A 15,264-nucleotide genomic window follows, 5' to 3' on the forward strand; every position below is an offset into this window, starting at 1 on the left:
ATTTGGAGTTTGAAAAATATATCGATTTGGCGATATATCGTCATCCTTCCCCGTGCTGTAGATAATCGATATGCCAAATAAATCGATAGGGCAAATATGGATATTTTAATTCATGAATGAAGGTGCTATAAAGTAAACAGTCCCTGCCAGTTTCACTCGCCCAAGTGCAGTACAGGCAAATGATCTTGTGAATAGAAAGAGAATGGATATTAATCGCACAATCACTGTATATTGTTGGTATCGTATCATATCGTGATTCCCACCCCTACAGCGTGCGAGCTTTATGCGCCACCTCTTCTCCATTGATGGCGACTTTCAATGTTTGTGTTACAGTGCCACACGCAGGCCTGGCATATAATATTATACGACAGCATGTAGAGCGGTTGTAGGGGATTTTCGTGTGTGTGTACAAAGTCCATCCATCTTCTACCGCTTTATCCTCCACATGAGGGCTGCCCATAGGTGGGGTTCCCATATCTGGACACAGGTCGCAGGTCCATCACAGGACCACATGTAGAGACAAACAACCATCCACTCTCACACTTACAGTCAATTTAGAGAGTCTTGAATGTCTTTGAACTGTGGGAGGGAACTGGAGAACCCGGAGAAAGTCTTCAAAGTCATGTTTCCAAACAAATTCAAGAATAAAAAAAGCTGATGGTACAGGGAGAGTTCTCTCTGTTTTCCGTGTGGATAAGACCTGAAATGATTTATATTCAGAAAATCCAGAGAGAAAAAGACAGGGTAAAGGATGTGCAGTGGTGCAGTAGAAGAAGAGTTGGGTTAACCTCTAATTGCAGGGAGCTTCCCTGCGTCTGGCTAATGCGCAGCAATGATTTATTCTCCTTCCACTGCCTGAACCATCACTCTCTCTACTGTCGTTACACAATAAAGTGAAAATGAAACACTACCGTGGCCGACTCACTGATCATTCTATTATAATAATAACACATTTGTATTTATGTAGCAGTATATTTAGGGGGCCTTTAAAGACGCTTTACAGATAAACGTTCAAGATCAAATGTCCAGCATTGCTTGTGAATTAAAAGCAGTTCTGAAGAAGTGAGTTTTGAATGTGAGGAGGTCACGGATGTGTTTGAAGGAGGGAGCAACTATTTAGAAGGTTCTGTCACCCCAGGTCCAGCACTTGGTCCCATGAGGTCTGGAGAGAAGGTTGGCATCAAATTCTTCGTCTTCTTCTTCTATGGGGGTTTAGAGGCAGCTTGCATCCGTGATACTGCATTACTGTCTTAATCTTCTGGAGAAAACTCCTACTGTACACTTACTATCAAGTGTCTTTTTTGTCTCTTCACTCTTTATCAGGGGTCTGCAACCTGCGGCTCTCAAGCCATGTGTGGCTCTCCAACTTGTGTTTGAATACATGAAAAGCCATTCCAGACACTTCGTAAAATCAAGTCATGTGTATGTGAAAAAGTACACATATGGACTCCCATACATCTTTGGATCCACATACTTATGCCAGGAAGGTACATACATAAAATATGAAATATATAAATAACTAAATATCACAGGACAAGTTCTACATCGTTCTGTGCTTTACTTAGTTTCAAAGTAGTTTTTTTCCTCCGCCTTATAAGAGGTTGGGTTATAAACAGCAATGAAATGTCAACAGTTGTCTTTCTGTAGTTCTTATATTTCATAGATGGAACAAACTAATGTTATTTTATATAAAAAAGTATCCCTATATACCTGTATGAAACAGGAAATAGGTTTTGTGGCTCCAGATTAATTTTATTTGGGTGGAGAGGGAACAAAAATGGCTATTTTTACAGTAAAGGTTGCAGACCCCTGGTTTATATGATTGTCTTGAGGTCTATTTGATTGTCTTGTGGTCTACATGATTGTCTTGTGGTCTATAGGATTAAACACAGAATTGTGATAGTACTGGTATAATCGCGGGCCATGTATCACGTAACGTATCGCATCTGCAAATCTATTAACTCAAGTAGAACAGGTGTCCAATTATAGCAACTAGCAAATGTTGTTGCCAGTGGGAATAATAATAATAATAATAATAATAAGGCGTACAGGAGCATACTGTAGTCTTGACACTTGTTTCCTTCCACATGTCATGCAAACCACCACTGTCTCTTCATTTCACCTCCTCCCTCGCAGACCCACATCCCCCCCACCCCTTCTGGTTGACACATACTCACCCCTCCACCCTCGGTCCCTTGCCAGGACGACGGGGCTGTGCACTATTAGAAACACATGTGAAGCACCAGAGTTTTTCTGCTTGGGTTGAGACAAATATGCATAAAGTTGTGGGAAGCAAACATAGCCCCGAGTCCCGGAGAAACACACACACAATTATAAACATGGGAACTGTGGTCATGCACACGGCACTCTCATTCTCTCTCTCTCTCACACACACACACACACACACGCACACACACATGGCCATAGGTCATCTATCCTCTTGAATATAACCTCAATTGTAACCACTTGTTGCCTAACCCTAAACCAAACAATCACTTTCACAACCAACCCCAAACGCTGCCTTTCCTGTCAGGTCAAATAATTAATATTAATACATTTTAAAACCCAAAATATGAGACTCGAGCTCCAATATTATGTATCTGGGCAAGCTGAATGTTTTATGTTTTGTGTATAAAGATGAAATTAATGTTAGATTGTCCTTCCATAGTGATGAATTTGACGTTTTATTGTACTTTAAATGGGATTTATAAAGATAGCTCTATGTTTTTGTATATATACTGTACGTATTGTGTTCTTTGAATTTCTTGATCCTTTGCCTGCTTTGTGAGCCTCAGCAATCCCTCTTTCTCAAGTCTAAACTGATTTATTTTTGTTTTTGGCACAATGCTTTCTCAAGTGACAGCTCAGACCCTGACTGAGTGTAAATTAGTGTAAATTGGGAGATAACCCTCAGTTTTAACTCAATTTTTACAAAGTTAAGCAAATGATTGCACAACAGTGGTTTGTGCAATGGCTCAATAAAAAGGTCAGTTCCTAAGAGAGTTAATAATTTTGACCCTGGTAGATTTTTAGTTTTTTGTGGACTCATTTCATTTCTGTGTGCAAAGTCAAATAATGGAAGTATCCAAAATACTAGGACGTTAAATATTATTTGCTCTGTTTAATAGCACTTGGGGAAATACCACAAATCAATGACATTTTCAAAAAAAAAAAACTCCTAAATTAACAAAAACAAAGTCACATGAGAGCTAATGTGGAGTCCACTGTGTGTTGGGCTTTGAGATGCATTCAAAGACCCTCAGAAATGCCAAGTCCTCATGAACTCGCATTCAGTGAGTCCACTCATTGACAAATTGACAAGATTTTAAAAGGTTGCTATGTCTGCAAAAATACAGACAGTCCACGATAAAGATGCATGCTGCTGCTGCCACCTTGTGGAAACAGATGTACTACGGCTTAAGGTATGGAAATACACAACATTTTAGTAACAATGTCTTTGTTGACAAAACTGTTTAGTTTTGTGTCTTTTTGATATTGTTACTGCATATTTTCTGGGGAAAAAACATGACGTTGACTGACATTTTTCCATTTCTGATGTTAATTTTCCTCCGGGGCTGTAGGGCAATCGGCCAATTAATCACCAATCAGCTTTTCTCTGCCGCTCTCAGCCTTCACTATTGGTAGACCCCGACTGGGATCAGTCACATACTTGTGACTTAAACAAACACATAGTCATAGGTCATCATTGGAGACTTTACACAGGGTTAAAGCTTGTTTTTCTGGAGATACTCTCCGACCCCGACCACCAACTGAAACAATATCCCTGGCCCCAGACCTAAAATCGGAAATAAGTAAAACTTTCCCCACTGGAATCAAACGTTGTCCCTAGTTGGACAAGCCCGTCCACGAATGACTGTTTTTTGAGTTTGAAATTTGTCCACGGCCTATGATGGAAAAACACACATAGACCCAGGGGGAGAAGCATAAAAACAGCTCGAGCTGTCAAAACAACTGTCTTTTTCCTGAAAAAAAAGGTCTGGCAATAGATATTGGTAATAAGTCTTCGCAGGGATATTCACAGAGAACCCCTGCTTTACGAATTATATCCACAGTGATGGATCTCTGAGAGGACTGAAGACCTCAGTGGGGACAAACGTACTTAACATAAGTTTGTGATCCATGGGTCTCAGTGGCAAAGGCTTCCAATGCATCATCCTCAAAGGGGGAAAACGCAGAAAAGCCTGGCTCTGTCCTCGAGCCAAATACGCTGAAAAGTGAATGTGGGGGTCCGACAGCATGGCAGCTCCCTCCCGAAGCCCGTCTGACTGCAGAAGTCATCAATAAGACCACATGTTGATCCACAGAAGGTTACTGAGTTTTAGTCCTCAGCCAATGAATGAGCAGCCCATCGGGAAACTGGACGCGGTAAAGACATGAATGTGACGATACGGTTGTATCGTCACATTTCAACTAATGTGAACGACAGGTGCGGCCAAGTCACTGTGACCCGGAGACCGTCCTTCATATGTCCAGAGTGAGAAAAGGTGGGAGTACGCCATCAATCGCTGAAGTGACACATGTGGTAAAGTGATAGCGGGTCAATCCAGTGACAGGAGAGGAATTGTTCTCTGTGGCCAACACACTCTGAAACAAGGGTCAGCTCGACCTGCAGAACAACCCAGCCAAGGGACGGCGTTCAAACGCTCATGACATTCCTCTCGCAGGTAGACAGACGGATCGATCGCAAAATGTGAAATGTGTCATAACTCACAATACGAATAGAAACGTCAGACTGACGGTGACCTCTCTTCAGTCAGCCTCCACAGCCAATAAGGACGCTTTGAAACATACTTCAGAGGAAGTCCAGCCCATGAGAATGAAGATGTGACGTAAAACAAAATCCATGGCTTCACGAGGACAAATACTGGAGTTTAATTGCACAATAAAGACCTAGAATTATCTCTTATCTCTTCTGAAGGACTTCAGCACCGTAAAAATAAGCTTAAAATGACAAGAATGCACTGGAAATGGGAAGAAAGTGCATTTATTTTTGAATACATTTTTGACAGTTTGCAAGAGCTTTTTTTTTCCAATCTGCAACCGGTCTCATAGAAGTCATAGAATCAGATGTTTATCAGCCTCTGAAATCAAGAAGATTAAGGGTGCATGAAATTAAGTTTTGAAGAATGTGAGCTACTGGTGTGACCTTATCTGTTTACACTGTGATCAATGAGTAGCTTGAGATGGCTGAAAAAACACTTTTGAAAAAGACCTCTGCAGATTTGACCCTTCCTGACATGAGTTGAGCGCTTGTTGTATTGTGTAGGACATAATTAGAGCTGCCTTTTAATTAACATGCAGTATATACTCCAAAAGGTAAGCTTGAGTCTGATATTTTGGGAAATATTCTTTTGCTTTGTTTGAGAATTGGTAGAGACAATTGATACGATTAAGCATGACGTGTGTGAAGCTTCCACCAGCGGCAGGATCACTTTGGTTTTGGCCACAATGGATGCAAAGCCAGTCTTAAAACGTGTTTGTTTTCATTCCGGCAGCTATTTTTACACGTACCGCTAGAGTGCCGAAGCCACATTCTTCTATCCGAACCCAACAGAGCGTTAAAGAATACTGACTGAACTCGACCTGAACCTGAGATGTTCCAATACCAATTTTTGTCTAATAAATTTAAGCTGACGTGTACACTTTATTTATGTTTCAGGCAAACAACTATTTTATTTACTTTCACTAAAGAGAACTTTAAGTGAACATGTCAAATGACATGATCAAACCTGACACAAGCCCAGCAACCATTTCCAGTTTTTTTGCCTGCACCCGTCCTGTGACACCAGATTCAAGTGGGGTATTTCTTTTTATTTTAATTTAAGTTAATTCATGTAGGGGAAAGTTTTCTCTCTGCATTTAACCCCATCCTTTGGCTGGAGCTGCCCAAGGCTATCCATGTTCTATATGTTCCACATGTGGTTCACAACATAATGGACCGTGAGAATTATCTTTTAATCACAGTTTCAATGTCTATATCCATTGGAATACGGCATAGAGAGTTTAACAGGGACAACAAACAGAAAACAAAGGTACTCTTGGCAGACCACATGTGTGAAAGGCAGCAGAATGACAAATTCAGGTTGGTTTTTTAACTCAGGGCTTCTCTTTTTTTAACCAGTGTCCCTCCAGTCATCACCTCAGCCATTTTACAAGGACAAGCAGTTGGAGCTCAATCACCACGAGGATATTCGAACGGGTGGAAGTGGCAGGGAAGCCAACCTTGAACTTCACTTTCAGCAGCTGGCTCAAACAAATCTCCCTCAAGTGGCAAAATAGAATGTTTTTGACGTTAGCGGTCGCTGCAAAGTGAAGAACCTGGAGGTGAGCGGCTTAGCAGTCCTCAACCAGACGAGGAAGAGCGAACAGGTGCGACCAGCAAACAAAAGAATCTCGTCATGTCGTCCTGGGATGTCTTATCCCTTAATACGCCGTTCTCGCCATGAGTTAAGAAGGAGGTACAAATGAAGTCCAGGCAGACAGTGCTATGTCAAAGAGAGGCACGGACGATTGAAAATAGCGTATGCATCAAACTTTTCCACCTGTGTAACACTTCAACTGTCATCCAGTGCATTTGTCTAACAATCTGAGATAACACGATTAGATAGTAACACACATCAATTAGGCCTGCTAGCTTAGCTATATCCACTGGTCAAAAGTGGCTGAAATTACTACTACTCAACATACTTCTTATAAAATGTCCATGTGTCTCACTGATTAAAAAAATGTTTGGATTCGCAAATAAAACCTTTGGAGCAAACAAAGTTTTGATTTCACACACAAAACTTTTTGATTTGCTCACAAAAGTTGAATTGGAGCAACAAGACTTTTTGATTCACTAACAAAACTTTAGGATTTACAAACAAAACTTTAGGATTTACAAACAAAATTTTGGGTAGAGATGTTCCGATACCATTTTTTCCCTCCCGATACCGATTCTGATACTTGTGCTGTGGGTATCGGTCGATACAGAGTACCGATACAGATACCAGTGTGTTATAAAAAAAAAATATATATCATACTACGCCTGCATGACTGTGATATGATTATCATTGGTGGTGAGGTTTGGCTCAGGTTAAACTCTCTGTACACGATAAACTCTCTGTAAAACATGAACGAATACAGCAAATGGACACCATTCATTTTTACCAGTGATATGTTATTTAGTTTTTCAGCTTGTACGTTTGTTTTGACTCTGGTCCAAACACCGCAGCACTGGCAGAGCTTCATGTTTCCATGATGACTGACCGGGAAAGGATACGCGTGACATAGTTTTAACATGACTCCAGATTGTTAAAATGAGTCTCTGAAGTAACGCAAAACTTTAAAAACTGAGGCAGACATACGCAGGACATAGGTATGCTGGTTAGTTGTAGCGCTGCTCTTTTCGTTTAATAAACGGGCCGCTCCAGTTTGACCGTAGGCGCGCTAACGGAGCTAGCGCAGCTAACAACGCTAACGGAGCTAACTGGTAAATACTGCCAAACCGCCGACATGAAGAGCTAACGTTAGCTCCTTGTCTACAGGTGTCGGGTGATCAGTTCTTCTTCACACCTCTAAAACAGCACAGCGCAACTGTTTCAAGAGCGGCGAAGAAGAACCGTGTCAGAGCTAACGGAGCTCGAATAAATTACGTGGTATCGGATCGGTGCACGGACTCCAGTACTCGCCGATACCGATGCCCACATTTTCAGCAGTATCGGAGGCATTTCCGATACCGGTATCGGAATCGGAACAACTCTACTTTAGGGTCCACAATCATAACTTTAGGACTCACTAACAAAACTTTAGGATTCACTAAAAAAACTTTAGAATTCACTAAAAAAACTAGGATTCACTAATAAAACAAGGATTCACCAACAAAACCCTAGGATTCACTAACAAAACTTTAGGATTCACTAATAAAACTAGGATTCACCAACAAAACCTTAGGATTCACAAACAAAACTTCACAAACAAAACTTTAGGATTCACAAACAAAACTTTAGGATTCACCAACAAAACTTAAGATTCACTAACAAAACTTTAGGATTCACTAATAAAACTTTAGAATTCACAAACAAAACTTTAGGATTCACCAACAAAACTTTAGGATTCACTAACAAAACTTTAGGTCTAAACTTTTAAGTCAGAAAAATCCTCCACACAGATTTGCCGCCTGGCTCCGACAGACTAACGGCAGCTGGTCTGACAGGGCGCAACTCTAAACACAAAACAGGAGGAAACCTCTGCTCCTTCACACGTGTCCCACAAATCCTGCCTGCACATACGTAAAAGGAAAATAAACACCTTTGGCTTCCCTTGCTCCGCTTCTCTTTCTGCTCTTAGTCATACGAGGGCGTATAAACATGAGCTTGCGTGGATCAGCGCACACAGGGGCAGGATATGAGAGATTCCCCTCACCTCTCCCTTTTGAACCTGCATCGCACAGACAGTGAAAAGTGGCTCCTTTCCAGACAAAGGGCCACAGCGGGGTCAACGCTGCTCGACTCTGTGCATGTTGATGCGGTTTCAACCTAAGCATCCCAGCAGAGAAGGAGAGAGAGAGAGAGCCAGAGCAGAACTCCCTCACTGCGCCGTATGAACGGCCATAACTCAGAGCCCACGACACAAACACTGAGCTGTCAGGACACGGTTGTGACTCCACATACCGAACACACAAACAACGCAGCTTCCCATGCTGGGTTTGACTGTTTAAAACTGAATTCAGTGTGAACTCAGGCAGCGCTGAAGGTTAAACAACAACAGAACTCCAGACGTGGAGGCCCTGAGGGGCCAAAGGGCCCGACAAGGCCAGAGAGACTGTGGTCTAAGAAAATTAAACAGCAACCACTGCAAGGACATATTAAAGGTCCGATACCCATAATGAGCATCGACAGACACTGACATTAGACATTTTAGATCTTTTAAACCATAAGGCTGTTAACAAAACATTTGTGGTGTAGCCATATCGAACTATTTTAGAGAAGCAAGCATCATATATCGGATTTTTGAACGGTATCAGACTTAAGATTTTTCTCTTTTCAATATCCAATCCAGGGATTTTGATCAGTATTGGACCAACAATAACGATATCGAGTATTGTATCGTTTTATACCGAGTTAGAGAGATCCCAACTGTGTACAAAATCCCAGTAGAGCTCTGTAAAAATATCTTCCATAACTAAGCAAAACTGGTCGGCCAGCTGAAAAATTGAAGCAGGAAACAGGGATACCCAACTTCGGAGAGTTTTTGATTGTTGAGTTGTTTGTATTTTCAGACGTATGTTTTTGTATTCAGCTTCTACCTTTTAAAGCAGTACTATGCAGGTTTTAGTTGTGTTAGTTTAACGTCATGTTGCAGGGGAGACTGTCTCCACTGCCCCCTGCTGTCTGTTAGCGGAAAAAACACAGACTCAACGTCTTGGGTCTTTACGACACAACACATCCTGGCGTTCCTGCTGTTGCACTTGTAAGAATCGTTGGGACAAACTCTCTGTTCTCCCTGCATTTATGTGGATTTGCACTTTCTTTGTTCAACAATAACTCAAAACAGCCAAATCTGCACATTTCTTTATATATTAAAAGATATTCTGGGGCTTTGCAGTGGAGATGATTGGTAAACATCTTCTGAGATTCTGAGACGGGCAACATCTGCAGAAATCCCGGCGTTGGATCGATGCAATTTCACCTGTTGGAATCGGCTCAGACCTTAAGTCAGAGAGAGTCTTTCCATCAGCTTGATGGAGGAAGCAGAGGTGGGGGATCAAGGAAAGGATTGAAGGCAAGGAGAAGGAGAAGGAGGGAGCAAAGGTTTAAGACGTCTGCACTGCAGGGAAGGGTTGTCCTGCCTCTAAATTCTCTGCTCTCAAATTTCCAGGTTGCAGCTGTTGGTGTTGGAAAAGCTCTGAGACTGACATTGCAAAATAGGCGCCTTCTTTTCTTCCTCATTCGTGTGCTACACCATTTAAAAAGGTAAGAGTGTGTAAAATATCTAATAATGCCAGCTACCTGTGGAGAGGCAGATTATCAGATTATATTATTTCATTAATTAATTAATTAGGGCCAGAGCCATGAATGACAGGGGACGAAACAGCTCCTGGCACGAATTTGTGCAAGGAGCCTATAGTTATCCTTTAGATTATTATTATATCTGTGGATTTGTGGTCATTTTTGAGGGGGTTAACATGCATAAAAACACTTGGCACAGAGGTCAGGTCTGGCAAAAACGCGATGTTGGCATGGTTCCTGGACCTGTGCATTGCTTAAGGGCTCTATAGCGCCCCCTAAGGTGAAAACGGAGGCAAAATTGAGTTCCACTGAATTTCCCGAAACTCGGTGGGTTATAGACGGTGGGTTACAGACCAAGAAAAAGTCAACCATAAGCATGGCCTCAACTCAACAGGACGTTGGTGATTTTGAATTTTGGCATCCATTCATGTAAATCGAAAACTTATACTTTATTAATCCCCTTAGGGAAATTATTTCTCTGCATTTGACCCATCCTAGAATTAGGAGCAGCGTGGCACCCGGGGAGCAATGGGGGTTGGGTACCTTGCTTAGGGGTACCCCAGCCCTTTGGACCTGGTGGGGACTTGAACCGGCGACCCTCCAGTTACAAGTTCCCTTTCCTCTTGGCCACGGGCTGTCATTGAATAAATGTAGATGTAGATGTAAATGTAAATGAGTGACCTCTGTATTAGTTTCAAGTAGTATCATTGTTTTCTCAGAAACTTGTTAAATGCTGCCAAGTAACTAAAACGATCAAAAGTTGAATGTTTGTTATTTAAACCTCGCTAGACCTCACACAGGATTCTAAGATGGCTGCCACTGTACAAGCACGACTATTATTACCATTACTAGCAATTCTGTATCATTTATTTCACGGTAAATCACAGTCGTAGACATAGTTACTGTTCAATTTTTAACTGTGGACGCTGTTGCGATGCTGTTTGAGTGCTCAAAAAACCTCAGAGTATTGTTGTTGAGTGGCTAACGCGGTCAACACGGAAAGGACGTCAATCCCAGTTCCAATTTCCGATGTAAATAATAATTTAACACAATACAGCCCCCAAGTGGAATGCAAAAGTCAACACACGAAGCAGATGGGCTCCAGCAGCAGAAGACCACACCGGTGCCACTTAACCCTAACCCATTTTAATGGATGTCCTGTACCGGTGAGTTTTATATTAGTCAGTCAGACGATATTCCAGGTGCCTGAGTCGAAAGAGTCAAACCCTATCAGCTTCACTTACACAAGTCCTGGTACCACACCGCCACCAGGATAATAAATGACTATCTAATAACCCATCTCAGACTCATTACTCAAACTCAAATTGGAGCAGTTTAGATCAAATTTGTGATGGAAAATAAAAAGGTTCCCATAAAAAAAAAAGCCATCTCTTTCAGTGCCGGCACTGCAGCTCATAACTGTCATGAAGCTGGATGGGTTTTATGGAGGTGAGGGCGGTGGTGACATACTAAAGAGAGTGAGGGGGAGAGTGAAAAGGGAGAGAGGGAGGGAGAGGGGAGTCAAGCGTTCACATCTGAGGCAGTGCTAAGCTAAGCCCACCATCTAGTGGTAACAAGAGGTACTGTGTCGAACAGAGAGCCTGACAAAATGAGGATGAAAGGTTCATATTAACCTCTTAAAACACAGGTCATGTTCTCAAATGCCCAAAATATGCTCAGTATATCACTCTTTCACAGACGTAATTCTCCGACTGTGCAGGTTTATTCAACCGATACAGTACTTGGAATCTTATTCGGCTCATCCCAACACAAAATTGTACATATTCTCTATTTTTACAGCCTGACCATGACACAAAATGTCAGAAAATGTTGATTGATGATTACAAGACCAGGAAATGACAATGTTCTTCACCAAAAATGTTTTTAGGACTTCTTTGTTATGTGGAGCAAAGAAACCAGAAAATATTCACATTTAAGAAGCTGAAAAAAGATCAGAGAACTTGTTTTAATTGTCAAGAATACAAGCAAACCTATTTATTCAAAAATAAATCAGCGATTACTTGTAGTACTATCGGTCAAAAACACTGAAACGGATATCGGAGAAAAAAAGAAATGTCTATAATAAAGTCTATAAACCAAAATACAAGGTTCCCACACCTTAAATGACATAAATGGACATTTTAAGGACTTTCCAGGACCAGTTCCCCTTAAAATTCAAGGACCAAATGTGGTGACACAGCTTCAGATGGGAGGACAAATTAGTTCGAGCCATGATGGCGTCCTTTTGCATCTGGACAAGTGATTGTCTGTTGGGATCCTGATCAAAGTCAATCTTTGTCTTAGGTGAGACGGAGATCTTGGAATTTTCATTTCCCAGGCATCACATTTGCTCTCTCTTGTTTTAACTTTACTCGCTCATTGTTCTGCACGGAATCTTGCACCAGCGGCGGAGAGAGAGACAGTGGACACAACAGCGTCCTAGTAATTATGACTCCATGTTTGTCGTGCATTGGCCTAGTCTACGTACATCAAGCAATGCAGGGCATGAAACAGTAGGTGGCGTCGTAACAAACAAGGGAGACATTTACCCAAAGTTTTTTTTTCCCCTTTCAAGGTTTTGTGATATCGCTATCGTATCAAAATCAGACCAAAGAAAGTGGCGTCAAGCCGTCACCAGAAAAACCACAAGACAAACTCATACTGACAGGCTTGTTCTGCCAAAGGGTGGGAGATACGTGGTGAGCGAAAGGAGGCGGCGAGAGAATGAATTACCTTCCAGACACGCGTCACAGCAGAGCATCCTCTGCTGTTTGTGCGCCGCCAAATCCCTACCGCCGCCGCCAACGCGCCGCGTTTCATCTGCCACTGTTAGTATGCATACAAGCCGCGCGCCAGCCTCCAAATGTATTCATTTATTCACTGGCTCCTCAGAGAAATCACAGTGTCTTGTTGTCCTATTTTTTTCCCTCTCTCTCTCTTGCTCTCCCCTTGACTGTCCAGATGGAATTTGCGTGAATAACATCAGTTTAGTGAGGCAGAAAATAAGTACAGGCTAGCACAGCAGCGGGGACTAGATTACACCTTTTCTCCCAGCTCCCCCAAAAAAAACCAGGATGGAACGACAAGTGTCACCTTCATATACTCCTTTGTTTCTTTCTCATTTTCTTTTGAATCTTTAAGCAGAGGAGAAGGAGGAGTGTGGGGGGGGGAGCTCAAGGTGAGAGATCTATACAGACTTACAGCTACAATGATTTTGTATTACCATGCACTGCAGGTGCGATTCGACTGAATCTGCAGCGTCGTCGTTCTGATTACAAAAAAAAGGTGAGCGGCCGTCGAGTGCGGCGCTCACTCATTCGTCCTCGTTTTGTTGTGCATTTATACCAGAACTAAATGCATTCATTAACTGCGTGTACTTCTAATAAGAGCCAGTAAAAGGAATCTGTAAATCAATATTTATTTTCAACTTCGATAAAAGCCCAAGAGAAATTAAAATGTCTTCAGTCAGAAAGAGAGAGAGAGAGTGTGGAACCCGAACATTCATCCGGTCTATCAAAGTTAATTCTCTATTCCGCCTGCGAGAAGTCAAGTAATTGTATTAAGTCTTGAAAATCGATTTCTGCAGAATCTGCAAGGTGTCTGTCCTTCACGGTTGATTCAAAGGAAATTTAAACCACGGAAAGTGTTCCGTGTTCTGTTTCGGAACACACACACACACACACACACACGCACACAGGTGTGGTGGTTGTGGTTATTAACAAAAGTGAAAATAAAGCGTACAAATGGATCCTACCTCTCTGAGAATTGTGCTCCCAAATCCTCGGTACAAGCCTCGAACACCCTGTTCCAGAGAAAACACGGACAAACACGCGTTAGGTTCATCGTGAAATGGATTTGATTTGAGTTTATAAAGTTTATTCTACGTCTGTTTGGTCTAGAAACGGTGAAAACATTATTTGTTTGCCGCATCATGGCTCTGTCGAGCAAAACTACCAGGCTTGACTGAGGGAGCGTTTGTGTGTATACAGCAGCAGAGCAGGGGCGGAGACACAAACTGTCAATCACTTCAAACTTGTTTTTTGAGCAGCAGAATTCACTTTTAGTGTCCTCTTCTCTGTGTTTTCAGTCAAACTCCAACCAGTTTGCAGTCGTTTCACTTTACTTGCACTTTTGAAAACACTGCTATACCGAGAGCCATGCAGAGCTGATAAGCTAAGCTAAGGCTTAATAATAGGCTTAAGGCTGCAACATTTGAACACTGGTTTGAGTATAATTTACGTTTGATTTGTATTTAAAAGTTTAACACACTTTAAAAAACATACAGTATCTTTAAAAAAGATATGGCAGAGTTGGACATTTTAAGTAATCGCCAGATGTAACTTTCAATATATCATGATACATAAAATGAGAAAGAAAAACATAGTTGGTTGAAACTGAATCTCTTTGCCTCTTATTGCAAGCACTTCCCTGCCCGAGGATCAATAAAGTAGTTCTGATTCTGACTCTGATGACTTTAAACGTGTTCACCCGAACAACGATTAACATTGTTGCTTTTTGATGTGGTCAAATATAGTATCATACAAAGTGTTTCCTTTCAAGCTTAGCCACGAAGATGGGATTTGTGAATTTATTAATTTTTGTATTCAATTTGTTTAATTTAATCTCAATTCAAAAGTGTTGTTATTACGATAAACACTTAAAACACCGCAAACAAACCAAAATTATCCTTGGAGAAAATGGTGATTAATTGTCGGGTACCTCCTCTCTGAGTGTTGCCAGCAGGATGTGGTAGGTGGTGGACGACGGCGAAGCCTGGGTCCTTTGTTTGATCACTTCTGTGGGAACCCGGATAAGACATGCCACCTACAGGATGGAAAAGAGCAAAACAATCCTGACCAATTCCTCACAATATCCAAAAATATACTTTAAAATAGTTTATTTTCTGCTTCATTTTGGTTCTTTTCTAAAACAAACAATTCATTTGCAGATGTATAAATAAATAGACAAAATAAAGCATCGTCACTCACTGTGAAATATTTCCAATTTTTTCTATTCAAAATTATAACAATGTTGGATAAAACTGCACATTGTTCCACCCACAATCTACAGTCCTGTGTTTGCCTTCTAAAGGCTACGACAATGTTTACATTCTGTGTTAAACAACACTCCACCAGATCATCTGCTGCTGTTGCTGTTAATGTGTGACAGGTGGCAATGACATGGTACGACCCGAGGAGAGCAATTACATCAAACTGACAGGCTGCAAGCACTTTTTGCTAGTGTGCAATTAAGC

At 41.5% G+C, this 15,264-nt stretch overlaps 1 protein-coding gene across 1 annotated transcript in view; it reads right to left on the reverse strand.

The window, feature by feature from the left end:
* The window catches only part of LOC122772126 (S-adenosylmethionine mitochondrial carrier protein-like), a 66,769-nt gene that overhangs the window by 37,859 nt on the left and 13,646 nt on the right, over positions 1 to 15,264 (reverse strand). Inside the window, exons 4-5 of the mRNA XM_044029829.1 lie at positions 14,730 to 14,834; positions 13,765 to 13,812 (exon numbers count right to left, since the gene is read on the reverse strand). Coding sequence (XP_043885764.1) covers positions 13,765 to 13,812; positions 14,730 to 14,834 — 153 coding nt within the window. The remainder of the gene's footprint in view (positions 1 to 13,764; positions 13,813 to 14,729; positions 14,835 to 15,264) is intronic.

This window comes from Solea senegalensis, linkage group LG7 (assembly GCF_019176455.1).
Source record: "Solea senegalensis isolate Sse05_10M linkage group LG7, IFAPA_SoseM_1, whole genome shotgun sequence".
NCBI lineage: Eukaryota > Metazoa > Chordata > Actinopteri > Pleuronectiformes > Soleidae > Solea > Solea senegalensis.